General features: G+C 37.4%; 16 protein-coding genes across 18 annotated transcripts; 9 read left to right on the forward strand and 7 right to left on the reverse strand.

Moving 5' to 3' along the window:
- Window positions 1–6: 6 nt before the first annotated feature.
- Gasu_17870 (60S acidic ribosomal protein P0) lies at window positions 7–1,147 on the forward strand. Its single transcript, XM_005707491.1, has one exon. The coding sequence runs from the start codon at window positions 63–65 to the stop codon at window positions 1,101–1,103; it is 1,041 nt and encodes a 346-aa protein (XP_005707548.1). The 5' UTR covers window positions 7–62; the 3' UTR covers window positions 1,104–1,147.
- Window positions 1,148–1,151: 4 nt separating this feature from the next.
- Window positions 1,152–1,996, reverse strand: Gasu_17880 (small GTP-binding protein of Rab family). Its single transcript, XM_005707492.1, has 3 exons — window positions 1,452–1,996; window positions 1,245–1,402; window positions 1,152–1,191 (listed from the first exon to the last, which is right to left on the reverse strand). Exons 1-3 carry the CDS (start codon window positions 1,827–1,829, stop codon window positions 1,173–1,175), a joined length of 555 nt encoding a protein of 184 aa, XP_005707549.1. The 5' UTR covers window positions 1,830–1,996; the 3' UTR covers window positions 1,152–1,172.
- A 10-nt stretch (window positions 1,997–2,006) lies between these two features.
- Gasu_17890 (uncharacterized protein) lies at window positions 2,007–2,357 on the forward strand. Its single transcript, XM_005707493.1, has one exon. It carries the CDS (start codon window positions 2,038–2,040, stop codon window positions 2,320–2,322), a length of 285 nt encoding a protein of 94 aa, XP_005707550.1. The 5' UTR covers window positions 2,007–2,037; the 3' UTR covers window positions 2,323–2,357.
- Window positions 2,358–2,366: 9 nt separating this feature from the next.
- Gasu_17900 (ring finger protein) lies at window positions 2,367–2,877 on the forward strand. The gene has a single exon (XM_005707494.1). It carries the CDS (start codon window positions 2,370–2,372, stop codon window positions 2,826–2,828), a length of 459 nt encoding a protein of 152 aa, XP_005707551.1. The 5' UTR covers window positions 2,367–2,369; the 3' UTR covers window positions 2,829–2,877.
- Window positions 2,878–2,886: 9 nt separating this feature from the next.
- Window positions 2,887–4,517, forward strand: Gasu_17910 (peroxisomal membrane MPV17/PMP22-like protein). The gene is made up of 2 exons (XM_005707495.1): window positions 2,887–3,213; window positions 3,269–4,517. The coding sequence occupies exons 1-2, from the start codon at window positions 2,916–2,918 to the stop codon at window positions 3,838–3,840; spliced, it is 870 nt and encodes a 289-aa protein (XP_005707552.1). The 5' UTR covers window positions 2,887–2,915; the 3' UTR covers window positions 3,841–4,517.
- Window positions 4,518–4,601: 84 nt separating this feature from the next.
- On the reverse strand, window positions 4,602–6,766 carry Gasu_17920 (MFS transporter, PHS family, inorganic phosphate transporter). The gene has a single exon (XM_005707496.1). It carries the CDS (start codon window positions 6,733–6,735, stop codon window positions 4,750–4,752), a length of 1,986 nt encoding a protein of 661 aa, XP_005707553.1. The 5' UTR covers window positions 6,736–6,766; the 3' UTR covers window positions 4,602–4,749.
- Window positions 6,767–7,126: 360 nt separating this feature from the next.
- Window positions 7,127–8,747, forward strand: Gasu_17930 (26S proteasome regulatory subunit N6). The gene is made up of 4 exons (XM_005707497.1): window positions 7,127–7,447; window positions 7,500–8,276; window positions 8,342–8,493; window positions 8,546–8,747. The coding sequence occupies exons 1-4, from the start codon at window positions 7,187–7,189 to the stop codon at window positions 8,625–8,627; spliced, it is 1,272 nt and encodes a 423-aa protein (XP_005707554.1). The 5' UTR covers window positions 7,127–7,186; the 3' UTR covers window positions 8,628–8,747.
- A 4-nt stretch (window positions 8,748–8,751) lies between these two features.
- Gasu_17940 (zinc transporter, ZIP family) lies at window positions 8,752–9,766 on the reverse strand. Its single transcript, XM_005707498.1, has 3 exons — window positions 9,438–9,766; window positions 8,815–9,389; window positions 8,752–8,788 (listed from the first exon to the last, which is right to left on the reverse strand). Exons 1-3 carry the CDS (start codon window positions 9,754–9,756, stop codon window positions 8,780–8,782), a joined length of 903 nt encoding a protein of 300 aa, XP_005707555.1. The 5' UTR covers window positions 9,757–9,766; the 3' UTR covers window positions 8,752–8,779.
- Window positions 9,767–9,775: 9 nt separating this feature from the next.
- On the reverse strand, window positions 9,776–11,106 carry Gasu_17950 (5'-AMP-activated protein kinase, regulatory gamma subunit). Its single transcript, XM_005707499.1, has 5 exons — window positions 10,800–11,106; window positions 10,584–10,736; window positions 10,173–10,535; window positions 10,010–10,119; window positions 9,776–9,959 (listed from the first exon to the last, which is right to left on the reverse strand). Exons 1-5 carry the CDS (start codon window positions 10,957–10,959, stop codon window positions 9,798–9,800), a joined length of 948 nt encoding a protein of 315 aa, XP_005707556.1. The 5' UTR covers window positions 10,960–11,106; the 3' UTR covers window positions 9,776–9,797.
- A 20-nt stretch (window positions 11,107–11,126) lies between these two features.
- On the forward strand, window positions 11,127–11,930 carry Gasu_17960 (hypothetical protein). Of its 2 annotated transcripts, XM_005707500.1 has the most exons (3): window positions 11,127–11,298; window positions 11,347–11,580; window positions 11,637–11,930. In XM_005707500.1, exons 1-3 carry the CDS (start codon window positions 11,148–11,150, stop codon window positions 11,891–11,893), a joined length of 642 nt encoding a protein of 213 aa, XP_005707557.1. In that variant the 5' UTR covers window positions 11,127–11,147; the 3' UTR covers window positions 11,894–11,930. The 2 variants fall into 2 exon arrangements, with proteins under 2 accessions (XP_005707557.1, XP_005707558.1); XM_005707501.1 differs by having other exon boundaries at window positions 11,127–11,580.
- A 1-nt stretch (window position 11,931) lies between these two features.
- Gasu_17970 (uncharacterized protein) lies at window positions 11,932–12,826 on the reverse strand. The gene is made up of 3 exons (XM_005707502.1): window positions 12,584–12,826; window positions 12,157–12,530; window positions 11,932–12,099 (listed from the first exon to the last, which is right to left on the reverse strand). The coding sequence occupies exons 1-3, from the start codon at window positions 12,820–12,822 to the stop codon at window positions 11,969–11,971; spliced, it is 744 nt and encodes a 247-aa protein (XP_005707559.1). The 5' UTR covers window positions 12,823–12,826; the 3' UTR covers window positions 11,932–11,968.
- A 5-nt stretch (window positions 12,827–12,831) lies between these two features.
- Gasu_17980 (uncharacterized protein) lies at window positions 12,832–13,366 on the reverse strand. Its single transcript, XM_005707503.1, has one exon. The coding sequence runs from the start codon at window positions 13,362–13,364 to the stop codon at window positions 12,855–12,857; it is 510 nt and encodes a 169-aa protein (XP_005707560.1). The 5' UTR covers window positions 13,365–13,366; the 3' UTR covers window positions 12,832–12,854.
- A 10-nt stretch (window positions 13,367–13,376) lies between these two features.
- On the forward strand, window positions 13,377–15,211 carry Gasu_17990 (26S proteasome regulatory subunit N7). Its single transcript, XM_005707504.1, has 3 exons — window positions 13,377–13,611; window positions 13,672–13,758; window positions 13,809–15,211. The coding sequence occupies exons 1-3, from the start codon at window positions 13,450–13,452 to the stop codon at window positions 14,712–14,714; spliced, it is 1,155 nt and encodes a 384-aa protein (XP_005707561.1). The 5' UTR covers window positions 13,377–13,449; the 3' UTR covers window positions 14,715–15,211.
- On the reverse strand, window positions 14,812–15,216 carry Gasu_18000 (DNA-directed RNA polymerase II subunit I). Its single transcript, XM_005707505.1, has 3 exons — window positions 14,974–15,216; window positions 14,898–14,922; window positions 14,812–14,862 (listed from the first exon to the last, which is right to left on the reverse strand). Exons 1-3 carry the CDS (start codon window positions 15,150–15,152, stop codon window positions 14,833–14,835), a joined length of 234 nt encoding a protein of 77 aa, XP_005707562.1. The 5' UTR covers window positions 15,153–15,216; the 3' UTR covers window positions 14,812–14,832.
- Window positions 15,217–16,757, forward strand: Gasu_18010 (vacuolar sorting protein 29). 2 transcript variants are annotated; one of them, XM_005707506.1, is made up of 9 exons: window positions 15,217–15,233; window positions 15,284–15,311; window positions 15,367–15,446; window positions 15,516–15,599; window positions 15,664–15,782; window positions 15,831–15,924; window positions 15,984–16,024; window positions 16,083–16,152; window positions 16,201–16,757. In XM_005707506.1, exons 1-9 carry the CDS (start codon window positions 15,228–15,230, stop codon window positions 16,255–16,257), a joined length of 579 nt encoding a protein of 192 aa, XP_005707563.1. In that variant the 5' UTR covers window positions 15,217–15,227; the 3' UTR covers window positions 16,258–16,757. The 2 variants fall into 2 exon arrangements, with proteins under 2 accessions (XP_005707563.1, XP_005707564.1); XM_005707507.1 differs by having other exon boundaries at window positions 15,664–15,924.
- Window positions 16,758–16,766: 9 nt separating this feature from the next.
- Gasu_18020 (osmotic stress-responsive proline dehydrogenase, putative) lies at window positions 16,767–18,897 on the forward strand. Its single transcript, XM_005707508.1, has one exon. It carries the CDS (start codon window positions 16,775–16,777, stop codon window positions 18,413–18,415), a length of 1,641 nt encoding a protein of 546 aa, XP_005707565.1. The 5' UTR covers window positions 16,767–16,774; the 3' UTR covers window positions 18,416–18,897.
- Window positions 18,898–18,919: the final 22 nt, after the last annotated feature.

The raw sequence follows: 18,919 nt of genomic DNA on the forward strand, positions 1-18,919 counted from the left end.
TTCTTTTCCCTTGTAACGCATTCGACGCCGCGAGTAGGGAATTCCACAAGTCTATTGTAGAGATGCCTCAATCTAGAGCAGACCGTAAAGCTTCTTATTTTGACAGGATTATAACATACTTTGAGAAATTCGACAAGGTATTGGTTATAGGAGTGGATAATGTGGGTTCGAATCAGTTGCAAAAGCTACGACAGTCGTTGAGAAAAGATTGTGAAGTTTTGATGGGAAAGAACACTATGATTAGGAAAGCGTTGAGAGGTCACTTGTCCAAGAATCCTGCGCTAGAGAAACTTTTACCACATCTAGTAGGAAACGTGGGATTTATCTTTACTAGTGGTGATTTGAAACAAATTCGTGAGAAAATAGCGGAGAATAGAGTTCCTGCTGCAGCTAAAGCAGGGACTTTTGCACAATGCGATGTAGTTATTCCTGCAGGTCCAACAGGAATGGAGCCAACCATGACATCCTTCTTTCAAGCTCTCAATATCCCTACCAAGATCAACAAAGGACAAATTGAAATCCAAAGTGATGTAACACTTTTAAAAGAAGGACAACGAGTAGGCAACTCCGAACAGACTCTTTTACAAAAGCTGAATATAAAGCCTTTCAAATATGGTGCAGTTATTCAAGTAATCTATGAAAATGGAGTCATTTATGAACCAAAAGTGTTGGATATTGGTGAAGAAGAAATTTCTCAAGTGACAAAGGAAGGCATTCACAATATTGCTGCTGTTTCTTTGGCAATTGGATATCCAACTCAAGCTTCTATTCCTTATACGATTATTTCTTCACTGAAGAATTTGTTTGCAGTATCTTTGGTTTCAGAATATACTATGCCACAAGCAGTCCAATTGAAAGACTTGTTGGATAATCCAGAAGCTTTAGCACAAATGGTAGTAGTCAATGCAGTACCTAATGCTTCTGCTGGAGGTGTTTCTCGAACAGAAGAGAAACAAGAGCAAGCACAACAACAACAAGAAGAAGAAGAAGAAGAAGAAGAAGTCTTGGTTTGGGACTTTTTGATTGAGAATAAAGCAATCTTTCATTTCAGAATAAGAATAGGAGATCTTCCATATTTCTTTACCTATTTACTACGAGTTTAAGATGAAGCAGCAGCTTCATTGCTGTTATTATGTTGACTAGTAGACGGATGATATAATTCCAATAATGGTTCACCAATATTGTGATTCTCTTCAACAGATACGCGCAAGTCGAACAATTTTGCCAAAATCACTTTGAATAACTTTTGTACATTGATAGAATGAGAAGCAGACGAGAAAATCAATGGAGCCTTCATTGCTCGAGCAAACTTTCGAGATTGTTCAATTATAGTTATTTGCTCTTCTTTTGGAAGCGTTATAAATCCATCGAATTTGGTACCTACCAAAAAAGGCAATGCAGACTATGACGATGTAGTGGTTCATTATTTCCTTGGATCAAGTCGTCCTTACCTTGTTGTATATTCTTGATTGTCTATACCATTCTTTTACATTTTGAAGCGTTATTTTTCTAGTCAAGTCAAACATGAAAACGATTGCCACCGTGTCACTCAAGGCCAAAGGTAACATAGTCACAAAGTCTTTTTGTCCTCCCAAATCCCAAATACTAAAAGTTATTTCCAAGTTTTTCACATAAATGTTTTTCTCCATAAAGTTGACTCCCAATGTTTGTATATAATCTTCGTCAAACTTTCCTTCGACATATTTGACCATAAGTGAAGTCTTTCCAACAAACGGGTCTCCAATAAGAGCTGTCTTTACCACAATATTATTTCTTTGTTCTTTGGGATATATGTTATTGTTTTCTTCCATCCAGTCGTTATCTTGCATAATAATGTATTAAAGTTGACTAGTTTCCATACACAAGAAGAATATGAGCCTCTCAAATGGACACCTCAAAGAAATGACATTCGAAAAGAGAATTGGAATTTTTCTATCCTGGCTGGTTTAATACTGATTGTGAGTGCAACTGTGATCACAGGTATAGTTAACTGTGTGAGAAGAAGAAGAGGTTTACCAGGATTATTCGAAAATCAGTATGACAGAGATAACACCCCTATTCAACCTCGAAACCCGGATTCACGAAGAAGAAAACTCAGAAGAGGTCTGCTTGCCTCGGAAATTGAATTATATTGTCCAGAGATTATATACAGAGGACCAAACCAAACACCAGTCTTATTTCTTGAACAAGAAAAGAATTCATTATTATCGTCGTCAGATGAAGAGCTGGAGGGTATTGAGGTTCCCACTACAGTCTTTAGTCCAAGGGAAACACCTTCAGTTTTCAAGAATGGGAAAGAAGAAAAGAAGAAGACTCTTGTAACTACTGAAAAGGAGTCTATGAGTAGTAGATTGTTATATAGCAAGCCTATGATATACTCAAGGAAGTATTTTTTGGGTCAACATGTGGTTCCCAATGAAGTTTGTGCGGTGTGTTTGGAAGCAGTAGAAAGTGGCGCCCATTTGCGTTTACTTCCTTGTGGACACGGTTTTCATATTCTTTGTATTACTCGTTGGTTGGTTCGTAAAAGTCGTTGTCCACTTTGCAATGAACAAGTTCGACTTTCTGACAACTCTGCTCAAGGCAATGATAGAGAAGCTTGGCTTGAATCTGGAGACAATATAGTTTCTGTTGGGGAACAACAACAATATAGTGATAGACAGATATTAGAACGGGGTCAACAGGGTGTTTCTTTAGATAGTCAAGAATTGTATCAGGAAGTTATTTTACAGTCTTTTGAAAGAATAAGGTTACGTTTATATCAACGATATTTGGATAGACAACGAAAAGATACGAAACAGACGTATGGATCTGAAGAAATGGTTTGAATAGGTTGTGTGATTTTGATGAAATGAAATACTTTAAGAGATTATTGGAGATTTTTGTTGTTCTCTTTGGATTTTTCACATTCCATCATGTTGTGTTTATCACAAACCAAGTATTGTCTATTTGTACATCCCATAACGTTGAATGAGTCTACTCTATGTGTTTTAAAAAGAAAGAGAGACACCTGTGACAAATCTACCGTGTACATGGGTAGCCAAAGTCCTCGTTCCGTTCATAACGGTCGTTTTCATCTTTGGTTAAAGTCATTAAGAAATGGACGTATATTTTATCGTTCAAGTGGTTCTTCTGGTGGATTAAGTGGAACTGGTGGTGGTAGTAGTGGTAGTGGTAGTAGTGGTGGTGGTACAAGTAGTGCTGGAGGTCAAGGTAAGTGAGGAAAAGTCTCCAACTGGAAAGTGATGATGAACTCAAGTTATATTAGGAAAAGGTGGTTCTCATCCTCTTTTGAGTTTCTGGATGCGTTATAATCAACTGTTAGAGTCACGTCCTTTATTGACTAAATCACTTACTTCCTTGATTGGGTTTATATTGGGAGATATTTTGGCCCAAAAGTTTCTATCTTCAGATGGGATTCTTCACTTGGATCGTTTATTAAGAATGGCTTTGTTTGGTTTTCTTATTCATGGACCGACAGGACATATCTTTTATACTCAGTTGGACAAGGCAATACCCGGTACAGAAGCGTGGAAAGTGGCTTGTAAAGTAGCCATCGATCAAGTACTATGGGCACCTATTTTTGCCCTTATTTTCTTTGGGTTCTTAGCAGTACTTGAAAGACAATCTTTTAAACAATTCGAGGCAAAGTTGAGACAAGACTGGAAAACAGCAATATTTGCATCTTGGAAAGTTTGGCCATTGGCACATGCTATTAACTTTCGGTTTATTCCGAGCCATCAACGTTTACTTTATATCAACGCTGTGCAAATATTTTACAACGTATTTCTTTCCATCATTGGAAACAAACGCACTCAAATACCTCGAGTAAGCAAATAGGTACAAAAATATTTGTGATAGCTATATTGGGTGAATAGTTGTTTTTCATAAAGTTAGTTGGTTGCCTACGACATGGGTTGAACACACAAGTCGAGAAATCTACCGACCAATTCGGGACACTTGCGAATTCCATTCGGTTGACAAACACCGGATGAAATATCTATACCTGGAGGACTCAACATATTTAAAGCGCTTTGAATATTATCCGTACAAATTCCACCAGCCAATATCCAACGTAAATGTTGAGGTGGTTGAAAGTTATCCCAAGAAAATGTTTTCCCAGTACCTCCACCTGGTGAATCAAATAGTATCCAACTTTTTAGTTGCCATTGTTCCAACAAGTCACTATCAAAACTACCATCATGATGTACCGATAGGACAGGAATACTTTCTATCCAACCAGGTAATATACGCAGAGATCGTCTGGACCCATCGCCATGTAACTGTGCTATGGAAATACCTGTTTGTTGACATATACTGATTATGCTCGAGGCATCTTGATAAACGAATACTCCTACAACTTGAGCATTACCAAAGTGCCCAACTGTTTCTACAATTTGGCTTGCAGACTCCAAACTAACGTTGCGCTTCGAAGTGGAACAGAATATGACACCCAATAAGAAGCGTATAGCATCATAAGGTTTCTTTTGCTTTCTTTTTTCTATTGCTTCACACACCATAGAAGCATCTTCCTTACAAGTGATTCCACAAATCTTGATCAACTCAAGGTGAGCTTGTACAACACAAGATGAGGACTTCCTTCCAACATATGGGAAAAGCAGCCTTCTTCTCTTGTGTAATAGCCACTGACAAGAGGGTCTTTGTGATATTCTAAAATGTAAACAAGCAATAAAACTCATTACGAATTCATTTATTTCATCACACAAAACCAAATTCCAATAAGAAACCTCATTTAGCATCTTCATTATGAACGATGGCATCGGTAGTCGACCAATCGGAATAATTTTCATGGTTTCCAATCTCTTCCTCTTTTATCTGCTTTCCATGAATGTCATCTTCAAACTCCGCTTCCTCTACGGATGGATCATAATATCCCATCTCTTCAGAGTTCTTTTCATAAATAGCACATTGTTCTTTACCCATTCTTATCTTTCTCACCAAACGTGAAAACAAAGTTAAATCATTGTAGTCAATTGGCAATTGTGCAACATAATCAATTCTACTTCTACTCTTGAGTCCATTCTCACGACACAAAGTGGATGCATAATTCCTCAACTGTTGACGAAACTGCTCCTTTGAAGATGAAGTTATTCGATATTTGAGAATTTGTAAAAAGCTATAGTTCAGAGATTCCTCTCTCAAGTCTTCATCATTAATATCCAATCTCTTTGCAAATCTAGCAGCATATCTTCTTCTCAATTCATAGAACCTTTGATCTTCTTTAACCAATGACTTTTGAGAATATTCAGGAACAAAGAAAAATGCCAATATGAGAGCTAAATATTCCAATCCAGCATAAAACCACATAGTCAATCTCAAAGCCGGTAACGTTTCTTCATGAGCACTACCAGAAAAGTTTACCCACATATGTGGAAAGATGGTAGTTCCTACAATTCCTCCACATTTTCCAAAAGAGGAAGAAACTCCATACATAGTTGCTCGTATCTTGGTAGGAAATGCTTCTGCTGGAATCAAATAAACAGGAACAAACACAAAGTATTGAAAACCGAATACAAAAGTACTCCAAAATATCCAGCCTATGGGATGTCTTTTCAACGGCCAAAAAGCTCCAGCATTGATAAGTTGTGCAGATGACAAACAAGCCCAACCAAGTACTTCTGTCTTTCTTCTTCCTAAACGGTCTACGACAAATGCTGCAACAAATGGAAGCCAAATGAGATAAGCACCTCCTTCTGCTAAAGTAATCCATAGTGACTTGAGCAAAGATACTCCAATGACTGATTGTAGAATGATAACACCAAAAGTACCCATGCTATAATTGATATAATCTACCAAGAACCAATTGAGAACTGCACCGACGGAACGAAAAGCAAAATGCCGAATGACAATATAAAGATCAATCGCATCATAACGAGATTTGCCTCTTTGTTTGTCTCTTGAAAACATTTCCGAGTCTCTCATTCTAGTACGATAAATAAGTACACAAATGACTGGAATAGTTGCTACTGCAAAGGATACTCTCTTTACAATTTCATAATGACAATGAGCAGCAGCTCCAAGATATGCATTTCGACAAGCTGCTGCAATAATGATGACTTGCACTACAAATGGCATATAATTTCCAATGACTTCCATACACATGACCAACATAGAAGTTCTTCTTCCACGTGTTTTAATATTGACTCCCTCACTGTCTTCCATAGCATTTGGAACATTACAAGTATATTCACCTCCCATACCTAATCCTGCTACTCCAAGTCCAATATTCATCATCCATATACCTCCTACAACACTTGTACCATGAGAAGCCACTCCAATGATATTTCCAAGCAACACCAAACAAGAACACATGATGAGGCCTTTTTTACGACCAAAGTAGTCGGCAATGAATCCAAATAGTAATAGTCCAAACATTACTCCATATAACATCGATACTCCTATAGCAGTTTGCAAAAATACATCATGACGAAAAGAAGGGAAGACATCGGTATAGACAGAAACAATATAAGTAGAAATGTCATACATATATCCATTGACAAAGAAACCCATAGCAGTTCCAAAAGCATTGTAACGAATATAACTAGCTATGGACTTTTTCTTTTCTTCTTCTACTGCACCTTTCAATGCTTCTGGGTCATTTCCTTGATCATTTTGTTGTTGTATTTCTTCTTCTGATCTTCTTTCAATAGCTTCCATTTCCACGGAAGTTCTGTAAACTTCAGCAGCATTAGTATCAAATGTTGGACGACTCATGGTTATCCACAAACACACAAACAAAGAACAGAGAGAGAATAACCCAGGAATGGAATGCTTATTTGATCTTTTCAAATTTTCTAGAAAGGCTGATTCGCGTTGTCGTCTATTTGTCATTGTGGATAGTCGACGAGAGAATATTGGATTAGTGGAAGATATAAAATCTTATTGTTATAGCAAGGACAATAAGGACAGAGAAAGTGAGTGAGAGAATGCAAAAGCAACACTTGAGTCGGAGAGCCATTACTAGGAACTAGAAACAGTGGATTCAAGTTTTCCGTTTGTATTTTATATATCGTATGGAATATGTCAACTCTTCTGAACTTGAAAACAACTGTAAAAATATAGATAGAGAAAGATGTAGACTTTTATCTACTTTCCTAATAAACGACATTACTGACTCCATTTGAAATTCTCCAAACTTGCTCTTTCCTTTCATCATCCAAGAATCATGCAGCTTTCCACACTTTTGGAACAAGCAGACGAGAAGAGAGCCACTAACAGCTACCAAGAAGCCGAAAGAATATATCTAGAGTTACTGAATAATAGTGAAAGAGACTTTTCAGAAGAACAAGAGAGTATTCTCAAATATAAAGAACAAGCTGCGTTGGCTTTATTGGACTTGTATGTAGACCAACAGCAAGCCGAAAAGATTGTCGAGTTGACTAGGAAACTAAGACCTTTTTTTGGTCAAGTTGCCAAAGCGAAAACGGTATTAAATATAATCTGTCGCAAGTTTTCACTTTTTCTTACTTTTTATCTAGGCCAAACTTATTCGTGTAGTACTTGATCGAGTGGCACTCATTCCAAAAACAGAACAAATACAAATTGACTTGTGTTTAGAGACTATAGAATGGTGTAGACAAGAAAAGAGAACTTTCCTTAGACAACGGGTACAAGCAAAGCTTTCTGCACTCTATTTTCAAACTCAACGTTATTTGGAGAGTCTAGCAGTTTTGACGGAGCTCTTGAAAGAAGTAAAAAAGTTGGACGATAAATCTCTCCTTTTGGAAATTCAGCTATTGGAATGTCGGGTGCAGTTAGCTTTGAGGAATATTCCCAAGGCACGTGGTGCGTTGACTTCTGCAAGAACTACCGCCAACGCCATTTATGTTCCACCTGGACTACAAGGAGAAGTAGATTTGCTTGCTGGAATAGTTTCTGCTGAAGAACACGACTATAAAACAGCCTATTCGTACTTTTATGAGTCATTTGAAGGGTTTTCCAATTTAGGAGATGAGAGGGCAGTTTCGAGTTTCAAGTATATGTTGTTGTGTAAGATTATGACGAAACAAGCAGAAGATGTGGCTGGTCTGATTAGTACTAAGTTTGCTTTGCGGTATAATGGAAAGGCAGTGGATGCTATGCTTGCTATATCTCGAGCACATCAGAATAGAAGCTTGGCACAGTTTCAACAAGCGCTCAAAGACTATCCAGAAGAGTTGACTAATGATGTTGTTATTCATAGTCATTTATCTGAACTATATGATACATTATTGCAACAAAATATTTTGAGGATTGTAGAACCATTTTCCAGAGTGGTATGAATGAGTGTTGTTGGTTTGTATGAGATTACTGACCAGGGAATATATAAATATATATATAGGAAATCACTCATATTGCAGAGTTGATTGGTCTTCCTATGGAAACAGTTGAAAGCAAAATTTCTCAAATGATTTTAGATGGACAACTGAAAGGAACTCTCGATCAAGGAGCGAACTGTTTGATTACCTTTACAGAAGATCATTTTCCCAAAACGTAAGTAATGAGAACATCATATCTTGATGTGACAACACACTAAGTTGCGTAGTTATTATCATTCGTTACAGACGATGAAAGAAATGAGTCATGTTGTGGATATTTTATTCGAAAATGCTTCGCTGTTGTCTTAGTTGTGTTGAATGAAAAGTTTCATGAAGTTTATTCGATTCCAATATGAAGTAAAGATACGGTCTTGAGTAATAAAGTCATCAATAGAAAACCACCGGTAATGGATAGGAAACCATTTCTCATTCCTGCATACTTCCATGCCTGAGGAACCAATTCAACGATACTTAAACTACTCATAATACCACCAACTGCTGCTAATAAATAAGCAACAAAAGTTTCTGTCAAAAAGTATTTGGCAAAGAAGACAACGAGAACAACTCCTGCAGGTTCTGCAAGACCTGATAGAAAAGCTATTTGAATAGCTTTGTATTTACTTCGAGTAGCAAAGTATACTGGCAAAGCAACTGCCATACCTTCAGGAATATTATGCAATCCAATAGCTATAGCTAAAGGAACTCCAAAACGAATTCCTTTTAAACTCGCAAAACAAACGGCTATTCCTTCAGGAAAGTTATGAATAGCAATACCCATCGCAACTAGAAAACCTGAAAGCAATACTTGTTTAAGGTTTTGTTTATCTGCTGCAGTACCTTCGATTTCTGGTACTTGAGACAAATCAGGTTCTGGAATCAACACTTTTAAAAGAATGAAAAAGAGAGCTCCAGTAATAAAAGAAAACAATACGTGAGCCGCAGAGACTTCCTCCAAAGCTTCTGGTAGTAAATCAAAAGCACTCACACTCAACATAAAACCTGCAGCTGCTCCTTGCCATATTCCCAACTTAGGATAAGATAAGCTCGACTGTAATACTACTAAAATACCTCCTAAAGGAACTTTTACTCGTTGGAATCAACCACTTGTATTATTCCTACCTATACCAGTAGATATTCCTGCAAGTGTAGTTAATAACAAAGCAACAGGAGTATTTGCTTCAATTTCCGAAGCTAACATAACACATCGACTAGGCTGCAAAGAGAGTTTTCTTCGAGGAGGTTGATTGGTTACAATAAAGTATGAAGGAGACCCAACTCGTTTCAAACAAGTGCAAAAGAAACTTTTATGAGCTCTCAATCCAACTTTTCTTTTGTCAGTAAAATAACAACAACTCTTAAGAACAAAAACAGATAAGAAACAAGTATTTGGCACAGTTCTCTTCAACGCATTCCACACACCACAAACTTGAGACGGCATTCTACGCTTCTGATACAAATGTAGCTTTTGAATATTTCTTTTTATTCCAAAAAGTATCCCAACAAGTCACTCAAAGATATGACTCCAATCACCTTTCTGTTTTCGTCTACAACAAATAGTCGATGAACGAGAGTTTTACAAAATTTATCAAACACTTGTCTCAACGAATCTGTCTTGAAACAAGTATACACATACATAGGGTTCTAAAAGAACGGTTTTCATTTCAGAAATAAAATGATTGTATATTACTTACTGGTCGAAATAGAGATAAAATACTTTCAATAGTACTGTTCCAATTCCACTGATTCCAATTCCTCGCTAAATGACATACATCTGACCTAGCAAACAAGTCTTGCAACATTCCTAAAAATATCGTCAGGATACATATGTCTTTCCTTTTATGATTGGAAACTTACCATTCTGATCAACCACAGGGACAGCAGACACATTTCTTTCATGAAAAAGTGATAAAATATTTTCCAAACTCTGACCGAGTCCAGTTGTATAAATTGTATCCCAAGTTCCAATACACAAATCTTGCACAGAAACAGAAAACAATGCTTCCAAGTCTCTATCTGTATTTCCAAGTTGTTGATGAACAAAGGAAAGAATGCGCGAATGGGTAAGAATATGAACAACTAAATTGTCCTCTACAGAAAGCACAGGAAGTTTGTGAATGGCATATCTCTTTAAAATATGACAAGAGTCATATAAACTACTGTCTGCTTCTGTATATATCCACGAAACGTCGCGATGCCAACGAGGACAATAAAGAATATCTACGGGCAATCAATCGATACGTGTTTACAGACTTTTTCCATAAATACCTTTCCAACTTGTTAAAGGAATCGACTTGAACTGAGAAGAGCGTTCCATCCTTTGCTCCATACAGTGATACAATATATCCACCAAATCACTCGAAGTAATCATACCAACAAATCTTTGTTGTTCGTTATCCCATAAAGGTGCACCTCGAATATCTAAACAATTATACAGAGTCTACATCTCCTTCAATGGCTTCCTAATATCGAGTGCCAACTAACCGTTTTCTAACAAAGCTGTAAAGGCAACTTGGGTAGGCAAGTCAGCTTCTAAAACTACAACCCGATTATTCTCAAGAACCACTTCACTGGTGCGATGTTGTCTTAGGAAAGAAGCAATTATTTTCCTTGCTTTCGTAAAGTCTGTCTTATTGGGAAGCATAGGGATTGAATCAATATTTTGTAATACAGACCCAAAAATAATAAGTCAGTCTCAACTGTACTATTCAATAGGACAACTCTTCATTTCAATATATCATCACTTGTGTCCTCCAATGAGAAAAGTTTTTACTACTTGGGAACCCAACTTGGATGATACATAGTCTTCTTTGTAGTTTAGACTTTTGACTTATGGAAAATGATAACCAAGAAACATATTCTCAAAACAAAAATAGTTGGGTGGAAGAAAATGTGGAGAATATCAAAGACGAAGAACAACGCGACCAATTGTTGGATAAAGAACTTGCCTCGTTGATCGAAGAAAGAGACGCCATTTTGAATGGTATTTATAGAGTAGTTGTAAATATAGATACTGATCATGCTTTGGAAGGAACAAGTGAAGACTACTTGTGTCAACTGGCTCCTTTAGAAAATGAAAGGAAACGCAAACTCGAGAGAGCTATGGACTTTTATCAACTTCAACTACAATATGCAGGACAGCTATACGAATTGGCCAAGAAAGAAGCATATGATAGCTTTCAAGCACTAAAAGCAGAGCAAAGAGATTATATGTGGCGTATCAAGTTGGAAAGAGAAATTACTTTGAGACTCTTAAGACTATCCAGTATGAAACTTGATATACTAGAAAACAAATTGCTCAAATATTTACGTTTTCTTTAGTTCCACTTCGAGACCAAAATGGGCAGGTAGTTGTTGGAAACTTTGGAATGGAAGGCTTTGTAAACCTTATCTATCGCAATCGTTCATTTGATAAGTCTTATTCCTATCCTAAAAGAAGAAAGTTGCAATTCATTCGGGAGCAACTGAAACCCGATGAAACCAACTATGACTTGGAAATGATCATTAGAGGGTTAGAAGAACTTCAACAAATTGCCTCATCGCAGCCAGTATCCACGAAATCAGCTACACAAGACTAGAAACAAGATGCCAATCAAGAAAGAGGAAAGTATATTGATATCTTTGTACTACAATTGAACAAAAGAAAGGCAATCTTAGTCATGGATACTAAGGAATGGATGCAACTGTAAGCGAATAGTCGGAGATGCAATATGCCACGGACTTTGTCCTTGAAAATCTTCCAAGTATATATCAGCTCCTGCTTTTACGAGTTGCAAAACAACATCTAAATTGTTTCCGTCCATTATTAGCAAAACTTTTCATTCCCTCGCTTATCACTTACCGGGATATTCACAAATACAAGCATAATGTAGTGCACTTTGGCCTTCCCTATCCACTGCATCAACCGAAGCTTCATATTCCAGTAATACAACCACTATTTCCAAATAACCTCTGTCTGCTGCATACATAAGTGGAGTCATACCCGATTCATCCTTTAGGTGCACCGAGGAAGGATCTTTTTCCAACAAGTATCTTATAGAAGAAATATCGCCTATTGCAGAGAAATAACAAAGGTCCAAAACAGGTGCTTGACTAGTGGATGAATCTTCACAATCAGGCAACTCGAAACCCAATGGTCGATTTCCAATAATAGCTTCTTTGCTCATACTTTTATATTTGGCACTCAAAAGAATGTATTTGCTCATAGCTTCTTCTCTGGATAAGCGTCAACTTGGTCAACTTCACGAAGACATAGTTGGTCAACTTACTTTGAAAGATTGCTTGCTTGCCTCCAACTCTTCCACTTGGTAGTCTCTTTCCTTTGATAGAAATAGTAGGGATTTTTTGAAGGAGCTTCTCCATCCTTTATTCTTTTGTAAAGACCATATAGCTCAATTAGTTCTTCCTCTGGAATTTCCTTGTATGTTTCCTCTACAATATGCACTGCCTCTAAATACTTTTCTTCTAAAGAAACTTCCACGTCGTGAATAGCAATTGTTTCATTCATAAAAAGTGTTATCCAAAAGAACAATCAACCGACTATACACCGCCAATATTCTGACAATCCATGCATTGAGTACGCTCAAATCGATATTGATAGTTCACTATGGAACAAAACATACAGAAAACTCCAATACATTCGTCACATCTTCTAGAACAAAAATTGCAAATATTCCGAAAGCAGCGCTCACATGTTTGATAGTATGTTGAATGTGAACCTAGACAAATGACACACGAAGAATATGTACAAATACAGTTGTTTGGTGTCGGTTCCTTGTGAGTCTCCAAACTAGAAGTGCACTCGTACGAAACTTGAAAATAACGTTCAAGAGTATTGTTGGTTAGGTTAGGTTGTGGAATGTTGGGTTGACTATTTTCAAGTAGCGAATGGCTAGTAGTGGATGTAGGCTCTGTTTTTCCAAAAGGATGGCTATTCTGTTGAAGTTTCAAGAGAGCAGTTGAGGTGTTTTCATAAAGGCAGCTTTTTGATATCTTGCTGTTGTTACTCTCCATTTCAACAGTTTCTCGGATACGCTTATTAGACGACATTTTCATCATTTTCAATTGAAATAATTTGAAGCGCCAAAAGAAAACTTTTCCAAGAAAAATTGTTTTGAGTTTTGGGTTATATAAAATGAATGCTGCAGTTGACATTACTCAAGATATTTGTTTTCAGATAGCAGACCTCAAGTTTTATGCGAAAGAACTACAGGACAAAAGTGCTACAGAGAGGCTTAAGAAGATATTGTTCGATAGAAAAGCCTTGCCTTTGTTACAAGCTCTTGCCAAAGATTTGGTGAGTTACTGTGTTCTGTAGCTTCACTGGATCCTAACACTACAGTATTATTTTGGATAGCCTTCCATTGCCTTAACTCTTGCAGAAACAGATGCATTGAAGACGTCTAAGAGTGAAGAACTTTCAGCGATAGAAGAAAAGTTGAGAGTGAGAAATCTTACAAGATTCGTTATACTTGTTTCATTGTCTTTTTGTAGGATGCTGAACAGAATTTGGGAGAAAGTGAAGTTCAGGAAGCACTTGTTTCACGTGCAGACTTTTTTGCGAGAATAGGAAGCTTTCAAGACGCAATGGACGCCTATGAAAAAGCAGAGTCTCACGCGGTGGGAGTTGGTAGTAAACTGGATATTTTATTTTGTATCCTTCGACTAGGACTTGCAGATTGTATCAGTAAGAAACTTTTAGCAAAGACGTTGGAAAGAGCAAAGGATTTAGTTGAGAATGGTGGAGATTGGGAACGACGCAATCGTTTGAAAGTTTACGAAGCTACTTATTTGTTTCAGAAGAGAGATTTTAAGGGAGCTTCCAAATTACTGTTGGACTCATTGGCTACTTTCTCTGCTTATGAGTTACATTCCTATTCCCAGTTTATTTTTTATACCATTTTGTCCAGTTTGATTGCCGTTGATCGTCCTACTTTGAAAACGCAAGTAATAACGTCACCTGAAGTTCTATCTTGTGCCTTTCAGTTAAAGAATATTTTTGGACTCCTAAATGGACTTGTTGCATGTGACTATCATCAGTTTATGAATGCTCTACTTGGGTTGTTTGGAGAACTGGAACATGACCGATATTTGAAACCTCATACATTTTATATTATTCGGGAGTTACGAATAGTTGCATACCATCAATTTCTTATATCATATCAGTCGGTTACTTTGGAAGCCATGGCGAAGGCATTCGGTTTAAGTACGACATTTTTGGATAAGGAACTTGCTCGTTTCATTGTTTCAGGGCGTATCAATTGTAAGATAGATCGTATACAAGGAATTATTGAAACGAATAGGCCGGATACTCGAAATTCATTGTACCAACAAACTATCAAACAAGGCGATGTGGTGCTTAATAAGATACAGAAGCTTTCTCGATTTATAGATATCTAAAGTTTCAACTTAGTTTTGATCATCAGCTGTTGACCATTGCTGTTTACAATGCGTACAAACAAAATATAAAACAATTGCAGTGTCGTTACGTCCAACAGGTCCCATAAAATAAACTGCTTCACGGTTTCCACAGTGTGAACACTGTGTACTTCGTGTTCTTCGAAGAGTAGGGTCGAGCCATACGTCATACATTTGCAAAAATTTTCCTCTTTAAAACAAAAAATCTTTTGTTCAACTTCAAGTCCCAGAAAGGGCTTACCTGTTGGTTGAAGTGACTACATTTCGATAAACTGGAATTCCCAAGTCCTCCGCAACTTCCTTATGGGAACAGTTGCGACAAGCATATAACATTCTTCTTTCCCCAGTTTCCTGAAGATAGGCTCGGTCTTCCATAGGATATAACATATTGTTACATTCTTTACAAAACTTGACGGGCATATCGTAACACCACCACACTCAAAACACCACTTGAAAATAATAAATTTTTCATTCATTTGTTGGTTGTAGTTCATCATGGTAGTAAGTTACATATTGTGTGGCTTTTGCAGTTTTATGAACTCTCTTTCTAGTTGGTACTCACGATAGGAGATTTACATAGTATGCATATACTGAACCTACTTTACGTTGGATACATACTCATATACATATACAGTACCTAACCGAGTGGCTGCAGTTCCTCTCAAATTTCGAGAACTTCTTGTACCAGGAAAAATACAGCGAGTTTTGTGTACTGTAAGAAGCGCACGATGCTTAAACTTTCTTAATAATAATAATAATAATAATATTTCGTGGTTTGTTTAGGGAAACCTATGTGACAAAGAGACTGAAGAGTTTCTCAAAGTCATTTGTCCCGAAATACAGATCGTCAAAGGAGATATGGACGACGTAAGTGGATGTATATCTTTCAACACCCAACAAGTAAAAGTAGTGAATCCTCATAAAAAAAAAGGTTCAATCCGAGTATCCGGAACGTTGTGTTACGAACGTGGGACAACTTTCATTCGGTCTTTGCCATGGACACCAGCTGATTCCATGGAACGATCCAAACTCACTGGCGTCACTTCGGAGGTTTGCTTGGCGTATTATTCTGTTTAATTTAGCTTATAGTAAACATAGAGATATGGGTGTGGATGTACTTGTTGTTGGTCATTCGCATTCGTTGAAAATGACAGAAACTGTCGATGGAGGTCTTATCATTGATCCTGGAACTGTAAGTAAGAGAAACAGATGAGAAAATGACAATATTGACCACTCATTGTATTATTCAAGGCGACAGGTGCTCCAGTTGCTTATAGTTTGGAACCCAAAAGGTAGAGACTACAATTTCATTGCACTCTAATGAACACTTTTTATTTTGAAAAATTGTAGACCGTCTTTTGTTTTATTAGATGTTCAAGGTACCAAAATAATAGCGTATACCTATGAAATATATGGAGAGGTCTGTAAATTCTAGTGAAAAGGTAATATTGAATGAAATATTCTCTAGGATATCAAGGTAGATCGTGTTGTATTTGAACGACTTGCGAATACTACTTTCCAGTAGCGTGTTTTTGACAAAGAGAGAAATGAACCGATCCCTTTCTAGAGAAATCCTACGATCCTTCCAAGGGAAAAATGTTCTATGGACAATGATCGAATCTACCAATCAGTTTCAAATGACAATGGGACAAAGAATTTTGCCAAAACCAGCTTTAACGCCGCCATCTGCAAATTTGGGCTTTGAATGAGAAAAACGGAAAGGAAATCGGTTAAAGAATTTGTGGTTTGTGATTGATTGGCGTGGTGAAAGACAAATAAGTTTATCAGCTAGTTTTATCTTTTGAAAAGTTGGTTAGCCAATTCATTTCATTATTATCTTGTGTATTAAGAAAGTATTACAAGTTATTGTGTAAGCTGTGCTTGTTTGTTTGTTTCAAAAAGAACAGCTGCTGTAGTTTCTTCTTGAAACAAGTTTATTTTTACTCTATTGGTGAAAGTTTTCCCTTTGTATTTTTTCTTCAAGTTTTCACTTTTGTCACTTGTTTCCGTCTTTTCTTCGTTATATCCATATCATCATCATAATGAGCAAAGTTTCTGGAGGAGTTAAACAACTCTATCAGTTCTCTGTTTCTTCCCGGAATTCCTGGGAGCAACTGCAGCAAGCCAAGGAGCAGTTGCAGCCTTCACGCAACCTCCATGCAGGTATTGGTGGTAGAAAGAAGACTGCCCCTTTACTATTAGGAGTCCCTAATCGTCTAGCAGCAAAACCTTACAACGCAGTAGGAGGAAAATCTGCGGAAGGTTCTGCTAGAGGCTCGACACCCACGACAACAACAACAACGTCGGCTACTTCCCACTCTAATGAACTCACGACTGCTTCAGCAGTTTCACCTTCATATGTGGAAGAATATGAGTCTACTACTTTGCCATATAGTGGGAACAAGACTGGCAAGAAGCTTCAAGTTAATGACAGTGCAGCTACTTATGGTTCTTTAAGCACTCTTCATCTTATTCGTTCTTATTTGGTTTTGAAAATGGCGCAATTGCCATTAGTAGCAAGTGTTGGTCCCAAAATTTTTTCTGCCACTCAAAAATTGCCAAATGTGATGCGTCAACCTGCCAATTATGTTGTGAAGAAAACCTTTTTTGAACAATTTTGTGGAGGTGAGTCTTTGGTGGAAGCAGTTACAGCTACCCAAAGACTTCGGGACTCGGGTATTTCTTGTATTTTTGACTATGCTGCGGAAGGTTTGGTAGGAGAGGAGAACGTGTACGATTCGGCGGCTTCTGTTGTTGAGTCCACTATTCTTCAGGCTAGGGATATTGGTGCAGGAGGATTCAGCTGTATCAAAGTTTCTGCTGTATCACCAATGAGTGTTTTGGAAAAGGTTACTTGTTCTATTCACGGGAACGGTGGAATTACCAGTGTAGATCCTGAGTTGACCTTGAATCCCATGAATGTTCCCAATTTGACTCACGAAGAAGCAGCAGAATGGCAGCAAGTTATTTCTCGTTTAGACCGCGTTTGCAAGGCTGCGTATGAGAAGGGTGTTCCTATTTTAATTGATGCTGAGCAATATTATGTCCAAGAAGCCATTGAGTATCTTGCGTTAGGTATGCAAAAACGCTATAATAGGGACATGCATAGCCCTGCCATTGTCTATACCACTGTACAGTGTTATCTCAAATCAGCTGTAGACCGTGTGGAACAAGGCTTGGGTCTTGGTTCCAACTTGGACTTTAAATATGCTGCAAAACTTGTCCGTGGCGCATATTTGTTTTTTGAAAGGAGGTTGGCTTTGGAAAAGGGTTATTCTTCACCAGTTTTTGATTGTATAGAGGACACGCATCGTTGTTACAACGATATTGCAGCTAGAATGGTTTCTCAAGTTAGCAATAATAGTGCCTCTTTAATGCTAGCTACCCACAACTTAGATTCGGTGGAGAAGGCAGCAACTCAAATGGCTCAGAAGCAACTGCACGCTAGCAATCCTAACGTGTATTTTGCTCAGCTTTTTGGAATGGGAGATTCTATGACTATGGCTCTAGCTAAAGAGGGTTATAATACTTGCAAATATGTTCCCTTTGGACCTATAGAGGAGGTGATGCCCTATTTAACTCGTCGTATTGAAGAAAATCGAGATATCCTGGGCGGTGCTAGAAAAGAGGTCAGTTTATTTAGCGAAGAGTTGAAACGTCGTGTTCTTTTGAGAGCAGCTTAAATATTCTTAAAAGTCATGTTGTTATATAGTTTTATTATTTTTGGGATGAGAATATTGTCCATCGGGATTTCAAAAGTTAAAATAAAGAGGAATGTTGAATAGTTTTTTGAACAAGACAAGTTGGAAAGTTGTGTGGACTGGGGTTTCTTTTGTTGGAGTGGGAGTGGCTTTGTATTATCCTTTTAGGTTGCGTTCCTTGAAAAGTGACAAGTGCTGGAGTTTATCTGCTACCACCTTCTTTGCACCTTCATATTCAGAATGTGACTTGCGAGGTGTAGAAGAAACACAAAAACTTTTATCCAAACTTCCAGCTTCTCGTTTATTAGATCAACTTGCCACAGTTGAGTTTTTATTACGCTGGCCACGTTTTGCAATATTATATTATGAAACAAAAAGTCGAGGAAACTATCAAGTGATTCAACAAGATAACAAGAGCTTATTATTAGAACAATCTTGCTTTCCGCAGTTGTTTTGTTTGGATTCTTTTTCAATACAGCAAAAGAA

Source organism: Galdieria sulphuraria (assembly GCF_000341285.1).
Source record: "Galdieria sulphuraria unplaced genomic scaffold scaf_11, whole genome shotgun sequence".
NCBI lineage: Eukaryota > Rhodophyta > Bangiophyceae > Galdieriales > Galdieriaceae > Galdieria > Galdieria sulphuraria.